This window comes from Melanaphis sacchari, unplaced genomic scaffold (assembly GCF_002803265.2).
Source record: "Melanaphis sacchari strain LSU unplaced genomic scaffold, SCAv2.0 Contig0_pilon_pilon, whole genome shotgun sequence".
NCBI lineage: Eukaryota > Metazoa > Arthropoda > Insecta > Hemiptera > Aphididae > Melanaphis > Melanaphis sacchari.
The window spans coordinates 13,034,375-13,046,108 of NW_020270366.1; the positions used below are offsets into that span (position 1 = coordinate 13,034,375).

The window sequence follows — 11,734 nt, forward strand, 5'->3', positions numbered from 1 at the left end:
AATTATGCTAATCATTTATTATATATACTTATACTGTGTAATATATATATATACTATATGTACCTACTATACCCGCGACTGTAAATAAATATAAATTGCGTAACAACTCGTTAGATATATATAGGTACTGTACATACCTACACTTATTTATAAAAAATCAATTATCTCCCGAGATGTCAGCTACACAGTAGTATACGCCTGCAGCAAGTAGTCTGGTCTTCTAGAACCAACGATGGCTCTACGAAGGTCCCTTCCCCTCCTCCCGCATGTAATTTATATGATATAAAAACGGTTTCAATAAGTGATGAATGATGATACCTCCGCAATACTGCACCGTCGTCTGCGCATATATTATAATAATATCATATACCTATTATACTCCCCTGTACTCTGTAGTCACACGTAACGGTATTTGAACGCCACCGCGGTCGAATAGAAATATTGGACCAAGGACGACGAGAAAAAATACAAAACAATCGCATGAAATCGAATTGGTGTGCAGACCACAATTAAATAATAATAATAATTACCATTATAAACGCGTATCAATATAATCTGTATGAGATGTATGAGATGTATATATAGGTATGCAAGAAAAATATTATGGTTTATTCAGTCGCCGGTTACGCAGATATACTATATGGACATCGTTTCGATACATATTTATTTAAAACAGCGTTATCTTCAAGCCGGATCTCTCGCCTAAGTATTATTATTATATAATATAGTTACACTATTCAATAGGTACTTCTTTTATGCATGTGCCATTTGCGTATTCTATCCGCGTAAATAATTGCATACCTGTAGTATACGAGGTAAATAATGATGACGACGAAATTTGTGGTGTGTTTGTTTTTGACGTGTTATGTGATCGTGAAAAATGTTGAATCGGCTAAGCTCCAAGCTCTACCGTTACGTAAGTAATGTATCTATGTAAAAGTTATAAAAAAACAATTATTACATTAATCACTCGCCAATTATTACAATCAATTAACTAATTTAAAAGTATATTAGAGAAACAGTATTGCAACACTAAACACAACAAATTGAAAGTAGTTTTTTTTTTTTTTTTTTTTATTACACGATAAAGTAAGTCTTAGTGTGATAATTCCGTTAAATTCAAAATAATATTGTAGAATACATTATTAATACCCGTGGAACTATAAATTATACAAATAAAATTGATTTTTTAGTTATCCAGTATAGTAACGTATAATGTATCATTTATTTAAAGTCATGTTAACCATCATTATATGAATAAAAATTATAACAACATAAGTTAAAACTATTATTAATATGAGCTACATTTTATAGTTGTTGATAAATTTTATAATAATCGATAATTCAATATAAGTCATGTATGTAATCATAGTTGTAAAAACTGCATATTTTTTACTCTTGATTTATATCTAGACTAAGCTAAAAATCTATTTTATACAATTATATTTTAAAAAAAAACTTTAAAATTCATACTTTGCATACCTAATTTGTAAATTTTAAAGAAATATGAATTTTTAAATTTGTACAAAAAGTGCATAAATATATATATATATATATATATTATTATTATTTCTAAAAAATTGATATTTTTATTAATACCATTTTGGTATCGATACATTTTTCCAGATCAATAACTATTATCGCTAACAGGCAACCGGCAATCAGTTATCTACTTATTAGATATTTCTTTTTTCGTTTTCCATTAATTTAATAAAACGATTTTTTGTCTAATATTACACTACACTTAAACCATTTTAATAAGTGCATATAAAATATTATTTTTGTATCACTAATATTTTCGTTTAAATATCTTAAATTTTGTTTTAGCATATTTAATCTGTTTTAGAGTTTAATAACTTCGAGCCCCATTCATACTCAACTATTTATCAACTCACAATAATAAAATCAAATTAAGCATTGGACTTTATAGTAACATATGAATTTAGTCTGTAGATACCTAAAATAGGGTCAAAATGTTACATAGGTACATAACTTTATACATGTTATTGGGTATTTTAAAAGATACTAAAAATTGAAATCTAGTTAATTTTTAGTTTTTAGACATTTATATATAATTAAATATAAATATAATATCAGATGTATAACAAGTAGAAAAACTATTATAGATCGATTACCAGGTACTTATACGATGCAGATTAGGAGTTTATTCTAAAATTTAAAATCTATATGATACTATTCACTATCCAGTTTTCATCTGAATCTTGAAAACAAAATTTAACATTTAAAAGTAAAAAATCTTTGTTGGATAATTATATGATTAAAAGCCTATATTTTTATCATAAATTTAACTTAAATTATGATATAATAACAATTAAATGCAATTTTTATGTTGATTATGTATAATCAGTAACTTAAACGAACACAATTACATTAATAAAACAGTGTAAGATAATCAGTCATCTCATATTTAGTTGTAATTTTATTATAACACTATTAATTTATAAACCTAAAAATAAACATCTAAAAACGTACCTATATTATGTTATAATCCATATTAAACAACATTTTAATTTAAGTATATTTATGATGGGGTTAACATTAAAATAAAAAAATCCTAAAATGACCTTCGTGAAAATACCTGTCACCAAACAAAATACATTAATATATGCCACTTAAAAATTAATTTCAAGTATGTATGTATATTAAACAATATAATGTTTGTAACTGTTTATTGAAATAAAAAATAAATCAATACTGACATTGACATGTTTTGAAAATACTTACGTTTGACTCAAGGAGGGCTACCAACAATGCTATTAATTACAATAATTACACGATGATATTTAATTGATCAAATATTAGATTAGTGGTTTAACAAAATATTTATTTTTTCTTTAACTATATTAATTATAGGTAATATTATTTATTGCAATTTATCCTTTAAACCTTCTAGATTAGATGTTCACACTGTTCACAAAACTGTTTTTTTTTCAAAGCACTTTTTTACAAGGTGATTCTTTTATCAAATACAAAACACTCATCATTTCAAAACCTATTAATGTTCTAAAAATATTTTTTTTACATTATTTCCAGTTGAAATAAATCAACATTATTAATTTCATATTCTGAAGCGGAATATTTTTCAGAGTATTTTGATGCGTAAAAATCGAAATTTGGACGAATATTTTATGAGATAACTTTATAAGTACTCGTATTTAGAACTTTGGTGAACAGACCAACATTTTGCGGGATATTTCCAAATCACTCCACTCGATTGATTGAAACTTACATATTTATAACTCAAAAATTACTTGTATAAATTTCAATTTTTATGTATCGAAATACTCGGACAAAATTTCTGTTTCAAAATATAAATTATAAATTATAAATAATGTTATTATTCAAAAAAGTAAAAACTTAAAAAAAAATATTTTTAAGAACGTTGATAGATTTTTAAATAGTAAGTGTTGTTTGACAATAGAATTACTCAGTAGGTATACATATATTATATAAAAATCATAATTAGCTGTGTTTATAACCTTAAATTATACGCAGACATCATCATAATGCTTTTAAATACCTATAAGCAATCATATCATTGTAACGTCTATTTTTAAATAAAAAAACACATTAATTATTAAAAATGTATATCAATAAGTTTGAATGTACAATAATTCTTATTTATTTTAACTTGTAAGAATCGTACACAAATACTATAACTATAAATAATACTATAAATAATAAATAAAATAATTTAATAGTGAGATCAAAAATGTTAAATTATATAATAATATACCTACTATTAATAAATACAATATATGATGGGTATATTATTTATTAATAGTTAATAAAAATTATAAATAAATTGTTTGGCTTCTGGTCTATTGTTAGTATTAATCAGTAGCTCGGGGTTTCTTGAACCCCAAGCACCACAAGTAAAGATAACACTGAATGTATTATGTATATCAAATTTAATAACGTAACGGATGGATGTAGTTATTACGGTTTCATAAACGGTTACAGCGTCGTACATCGGTAAGGGCTGTCTGAGAGACGACCCAAACTTAAACGAATGCGTCGTGCGCAAAGGAGCTCCGGTAATCGAACGTATAGTCAAAGGCGACCCCAAGTACCGAATACCGAAATTGGATCCTTTGGTCATACCAGAGTTGACAATAAAACAGGGCACCAAACAAGTAGGTCTAACGATGTCGTGCAAGAACTGCGAATTGCACGGACTGAGGGAGACGAAATTCGTCAGAGCCAGGTATGAAAACAAAGTTATAGATTATAACTTATTTTATTATGAACATTTATATTCTATCTGAATGAAATCCATATGGATTAAATAACGAGTAGGATGCAAAATGGTTTTTTCAATGATTTAGTCTCATGCAAAAAAAAGATAACGAAATATATTATTTAATTAAATTAAAAATTAATTATTCTTTAAATTTAAATGTTAATTTATTAATAATAAGAGTACGTTTTTTAAGTGTATTAATCATATTGTGAATCTACACAACTAGGTAGTCAGCATGCATGCATAAATATTGACTCGCTATAATAGATATAGGTATTAGGTACCTATCTGTTATCGTGTATTCGTGAAAATATATTATTATAAACATAATATTTAATTACCTACATAATATGTGGTTTACATTTAATATGCTGTGAATTTTAATAAATAAATACAGTTTTTCGAATAATTTCGTAAGTTTGTCAATATTGTACATAACTAAGAAAAAGTATATAAAAATCATATGTTAAAATTAAACTAAGCTTACGTTCGAACACCGAAAATAAAATTCTCATTTTTTAAGTTTTGGAAATACATTTTTTTTCTATGATTTTTAAGTCAATATAAAACATAATAATAATTTTTATCATTGTTTTATTTGTATTTCTTAAATTTTTAAACAATATAAATGTTTAACTTCATATTTCAAAGCAAAATAACTTTTAAACATCACTTTTTGAGACAATGAGTAGTTTGTGGTACATCGAAAAAATAATTCTGAAGAGTTCTTTAATAAAATTATTGTGTACATAGGGTGGATGAGAAAAAAAAACACGTAGAATGGGACTTTGAACTCGATCGATGTATGTTTTTGGGACAATATTCTGTGGAAGGACAAGTTCTGATATTGCCGATCAAAGGCAACGGGGACGCCAATATCACAGTCGGTGAGTGAATTTCGTGAACCATATCAACTATTTTTACCCAAAAAATAGTATAGTCTGTATATTTATTACCTAAAAAACCAACTTTATGCCATAAGAAATTAAAACAAATAAAAAATAATACATTGACGCTCACTTTATTACATTTGTAGTGTTTTTTATATATTATTAACAGATAACTACAATGTATTTAATGTAAAACAGCTTCAGTGATTGTAGTTGATTATATTTTAGCAAAGTTGACGAAAAAAAAATCATTTCAATTTATCAATTTGAAAAAAACACGAAATTAGGTACTTACCAGGTGTACTTTAAAAACTATGTTTTTATTTGTAATAAAAATATAGGGAGAGATAATTCCCATAGCATTTATGAATATATGTTTAAATTACATAAATAAATTTAAAAACAGTCCTTAAATAAATATAAAAAAAAATGCAAAATATAAAATACATAATATTTTGAATTGTAAAATAAAACAAATTTATGTCTTAATTAGCGTTATAGGTATAACACTTATAAAAATGCGAGTCATCAAAATCCTTACTACAAAATAATTGTATTTTATAAATTTATTAGACGGGATAACATTCACGTATGTATATGACTACGATCTAATCAAACGAGCGAATGAAAAAGACTATGTGGATATCACCAACAGTGAATTAAAGTTCAATGCAAAAGGAATGAAACTGAAATTAGATAATTTATTCAACGGCGACAAGCTTTTGGGTAAGTGGACGTAACATATTAAAAATTGCAATCTGTAAGTTAAATATTTAAGATACGTCATGTACTCGTGTAAATAGGTACTGCTATTTTCATCTATCAGTATACAAGTTATACTTTGTATATAATATTACAGTCATTACACACACATTAAGATGCACGCGTCACAAATTTCTTTTAATCATAATATAATTAAGTTAAGTAGGTAGGTCCCCTTTTTTTTAGTAGATCATAAGAATAACTAACCTTGCAAGATAAATAAAAATATAAGACCTCGTTTAGTCTTTTCTACGTATCCTTATATTATATTAAATTACCTATCTACCAAACATGCCTAGGTATTAATAAATATTTATGTCGAAATCTAAATAGAAGATAACCTTGTCAACAGATGTATACAATAAGTGTAATTTAAATATCTTTATAAGAACATAAATTTATGTTACTGCTTACACATATAATTGGTAAAAACAGATATAGTTTATTGCAATTATTTTAAACATATAATATTCGCTGTGTATTTATTACTTTTAAATACACACATATTATTGCAATATTACACAACTGATAACGCTGTAATAATAATTTATTATTTTTATTTAGGCGAGAGGGAGGGGGCACAATGAGACACTAAATGTTCAAATTAACATATCTCATTCAATTTGAATTATATAAAAGTAGTTCATGTTTTTTTTTTCTAAACAAACTTACATTTTAGTGCAATGTCGTTTTCTATATATATATATTTTTTAATTTGTTTATTTTATTATCATTTAAAAAAAAAAATCAATATGTCACCACAATGTACCCCAGCGATGGAGCGCAGTGAGACTTGAGGTGGGCTACACTGAGACAATAATAGAAAAATAAGACATGACATAACAATATATGATAGTTAAAAACCTTTTTCTATAATATTATTATATTTTTAGTCTTGCAAATCATGTAAACAATATATTTTAAATTAGAAAACAAAACGTAATATAATATGATAAATAAAAACTTTTTCATGAAATATTAAAATATTTTCAGTCTTTAAAATGTTGGGTACACGTTAAATAAAAATCAAAACTTAAACAATGTCATTAGAAACCTTTTTACATAATATATTATGTGTCTTAGTGCCCCACACATCCGTTTTAAGTTTAATATTTAAAAAAAGCACCTAAACGCAAAATTTCAGATGTGTAATAAATCACACAATATGCATTTTTTCTTCTAACTATTAAGATAATATAGTAAATACGTACTTACCTTTAAATTAAATTACACGACACGAAAAAAAAAAACTGTCGGTTAAATTTTTTTGTTACGATAACAAAATTGTGGAAAATGGTAATAAATAAATAAACTAATAAACATGATATTGGGTAATCAGAATCAAACGACAACAGGATAGTTGCTTCGTAATTAACATTACGTATCAATCGTATCAATGTATCATTGCATATCGTTACGAATGTTACGATTGTATGAACCGCTAAATTTTATTCATCTGTTATCAATTATTTAGTATATTTTACATCGTCTCACTGTGCCCCCTCTCCCCTATATATATATTGTAATTTTTATAGAAACACTGAGTTTACAATAAATTTAGAGAAGGTTTTTACAATTTTTTATCAAGTTAACCGACTTTCAGCATCGGAACAAACACAATTTCAGTAATAATTATGAAATGGGAATCGGTTTTCTTAGGTAGGTACTATAAGCGTACTATTGAAAGAGAACCGTGTTTAATAAAATCGTAATATTTAATAATATGTTTTACTGTCGTCTGTACATAGCATGTATTGAGCAGTATTTTTAACGAACTCTCTAATTGTTTCAGGAGATAACATGAATCTTTTTCTCAACGAGAACTGGCAAGATTTACTTAAAGAGTTTGGACCTGCAATCGGTGATGCGTTCGGAACAATTATGAAAAACACGCTGGGGTCGGTGTCCGACCTAGTACCGTACGACTTCATTTTCCCAACTAGTTAATCTATTTAGTATTTTTAAGTCTCTACTCGCCTATTATTATTTGCAAGCCCACGTTTAATTGATATATTTTAATACTAATACCTGATTATAAGGTGAGCACTTAGGTATGATAAATTATTTTATAATCGTTCACTCTAATAGTAATTCTTCATTATCTAAATAAATTCGTCATGTACTCATCACTCTCGTGCTAAAAGCAATAGCAACTGCAACAATAGGTACTTATTATTGAAATTTTTCAGCTAATCAAAACTATAAATATTTAATAACGACATAATGATAGCTTGGTATTATTACTGTTATAAAATGTTAATAATTAGATACCTAACTGGTATCAATATCTACAAGTTCCTTGCATTATTTTACGTTTTTTAAATTCTTCTATTTATAAATTTATGTTAATTATTGAATATTAGGTAATTTTAATCTTAGGTCTTTTCGAATATAAGTAATTTAAATATTAGCTAAGACATAGTTAATTGTTGCATTATAAATTCATAATTACCTTTTACAATAGGTGTACTTAATTCATAAATTCTTTATACATTTTTTTCTTGATGTTATATTTTTTATTACTCATACGACTATATATTATTTATAAAATCTTGTACACGAATTACTTCTATTATCTATATACCTATTAATTGGAAGTGTTTGATAAATAATATATGTTTAAGTTATAATTATAATAACAAAAAATTATTTTATATATTATACATGTTTACTTATTAAAAACATATTTTGTGAAATTGAATCAAATGTCTTCAAATTCTGTTTTATAACCACTTGATTATTTTCAAAATTATTCTTATAATTAGGGGTCGGATTTACATGCATTATAACGTTAAAATATGCACGAAAAATAAAAAAAAAAATTCTTTTGAACAAAAGTGAAATAATGTCAATGCTCGATCATGGCCATAATCGATATTTTCTTATCTTGATACAATTTAAATATTTTATTTCCCCCATTATTTATCCAAGGTCATATTTGGAAAAATCATTTATATCTATTAATTTATTTTGATATTGATTAAAACTATATAGATATATTATTTTTCTTATATTATACTACAATAGTAAAAATGTTTAAAAAAAAAACCCTTAAAATAGCAAAATTATGCATTAAGAAAGTTTCATTTTTTAAACCGTTATTGCCATGAAACAAATTTTATGATCATTTAGTTTATCGTACGATCAATTAGAATAAATATACAAATGCATACAAATTGATTACATATTTTGTGTTTTATACCAACCTAGTGGCTAGTTTGTATTATACTATGTTTTGAGTCCAAACCATTATATTTTTATTTTTACACTAATATTAACTTGTAAATAGAATACATTTGAATAATTAAGCATTTGATCTATACATGTATAAAAGATAGTGATAAATTACTATGCCTTATGGTGTTTTTAGATTCTTAGAGGAGCGATGAATGTATTGGTTTACTTTCATTTTGTGTGTGACATGTGAGTTACACGCTGTAGACAGTAAGATTTTTATTTTTTTCAACATGCCCGTGTCTCGGAAAAATTACTATAAACAAGACCAATGTACAATATAGGTACTATAGAAAATGTAAGATTTAATATTTTTAAATATTTTCATTCAAATTTTAAAAAGTAAATACAACTTAATAAATTAAGAATTTTAGTACCTAATGTTAAAATGAATGATGATTAAGACAGCAAGGAGCATTAAGGTGTTTGAAAGCTTTGCTTTTTTATTTCATATAACTTACCTTGAAAGGAAAACTATCACAAACCTTATGCCTCATGACGTAGAAACATATTTTGATTTTATGAATTTGAAACATTTAGATTCGTTATTTTCAAAAATTACCATAGCAGATTTAAAAACTATTTGCTTTAAATTATATTCTGCAGAAGGGTAAAATAATTTAGACAACCATATTGAAGTTTTAATTAATTTTTATTTAAAGAACATCCATTTTTAGCATAATTAATATACATATATTTTGAATTGTATTATTTATTACATTTTAAAATGTGACTAATTTTAAATAGTCAAAACAAAGCTATATGTATTTAAATTCGGACTAACAGTATATTGTAGGTATTATATTAAAACTTAATTAATAATGTTTTCTAAAATTTACCAAATGGGTTTAGAAAATTCAAGAATTCAAAAAATTTAAAAATAATACATACAATAATTTTGGTAATTAAAAAAAAAAAAAAAATTGTACAAAAAAATAGCTTTGACTTGAAGTAACCACACAATATCATACTTCATCAAAACACAATTCAATACATGTTTAATCTACATTATTATTGAAAATTGACCAATGTAATATTAATATATTATAAATTTTATTTTTTTCATCACAACATACAGATCTAATTCGTATAAATTAACATAAATGAAAAAAAAATTGCTCAATTATGTCAAAGCTAGATACAACTAAAAACTCTATTTCCAAAATCAGGAAGTAATTGAAACATGACATAGTTAATATTTCTTGGACATTAAAAATTATGTTTGTGCTTTTATTACAATATATTACCTTATACTTGTTACATATTAATATTAAATAAAAAATATTGTACTATAAAACGAATATTTTTAACAACAAAAACGGCAAATTTTCTTTTTAAAATATTCTTACTCGTTTCATTATGCATAACATAAAGGCAAAAATGGATTTCAAAATTTTTGTAGAAAAAGTAATACATAAAATAAATTAATATTAATATAAAAACAACCCTCACCAGCATTGAAAATAAGGTATAAGACAGAATTTTTAGAAATAACTTAAAACTAATTATAAGTATTCATATAAGTTCTCAATTAAATGAATACAAGACTTATTGAAATTAGAAAAAAGGTATTGAATCAGACTTTAGAATACCAAAGAATTACAATTTAACTTTAAGTATAAAATACTTTTCCTTGACACTTAACTACCATTCACATTTATTTTTTAATGTAATTTTAACTTGATGTATTAATGGATAATACTATAATAATAGGAATAAGAACTAATAAATAATATACTGAAATACTATGTACACTTACAACAAAATCTAGACGTAAAGTAACGTTCATGAATTTGTGTTCTAATACTTGGGAGTGAACTTCGACCATCAATAAATCTAAAATTAATTTAAACCTAAACTTACAACAAGATGAAAGCGTCTTTGACACATTCTTCAATCTTGTTCTCTAATCACGTGAATGAAACTCCTGTCCAATATAAATTTCTAAAAACTCATTTAGAATATTATATTTGTTTAGCTATTGACATAAAAGTATTAAAATTGATAAATTGTATTTCTTATCATCTTAATATAATTTGAATATTAACTAAATAATAATAAAAATTATGTACACTTACAACATGTTAAATGTTTTAATTAACATTTCAGAACATGATATCTATTAGAAATTAGTGATCATCATGACTTACCTTAATACTAGCTTAATAGTAACTTAAATATATGAAAATTAATTACACTTACAACATGTTAAAATGTCTTGATTGACAATAATAAACATGTTATCTAATTCAGTTTCAGGCGATCAGATGGTCAAATTAATGACACTACTTAATATTAACTTAGCAACATAAAAATAATTTACACTTACATCACGTCAAAATGTCTTGAAAAAGAATTTAAAACATGATATCTATGTTGGTACTTAGGAGTTGTTTAATTAACAATATAACTAAACGTTTACTTAATAATAAGTTAATATAAATACTATTTACACTTACAACATGTAAAAATGTCTTAATTAACAATATTTAACATGTTATCTAATTCCACCGGTCATTGGCCCTATGTTTAAGTATTTACTTAAAACAATAAGAATAAATATAATACTAAGAGTAATAGTATA

At 24.8% G+C, this 11,734-nt stretch overlaps 1 protein-coding gene across 1 annotated transcript; it reads left to right on the forward strand.

The window, feature by feature from the left end:
* Nucleotides 1-585: 585 nt before the first annotated feature.
* LOC112593267 (protein takeout-like) lies at nt 586-8,344 on the forward strand. Its single transcript, XM_025337634.1, has 5 exons — nt 586-916; nt 3,985-4,228; nt 5,018-5,151; nt 5,728-5,880; nt 7,709-8,344. The coding sequence occupies exons 1-5, from the start codon at nt 823-825 to the stop codon at nt 7,861-7,863; spliced, it is 780 nt and encodes a 259-aa protein (XP_025193419.1). The 5' UTR covers nt 586-822; the 3' UTR covers nt 7,864-8,344.
* Nucleotides 8,345-11,734: the final 3,390 nt, after the last annotated feature.

Coding starts and splice junctions, on each gene's coding strand:
- LOC112593267 (XM_025337634.1), top strand. CDS start 823: ATGATGACGACGAAATTTGTGGTGTGTTTGTTTTTGACGTGTTATGTG. Junction 4,229..5,017: donor ACGAAATTCGTCAGAGCCAG/GTATGAAAACAA, acceptor TTGTGTACATAG/GGTGGATGAGAAAAAAAAAC. Junction 5,881..7,708: donor CAACGGCGACAAGCTTTTGG/GTAAGTGGACGT, acceptor TAATTGTTTCAG/GAGATAACATGAATCTTTTT.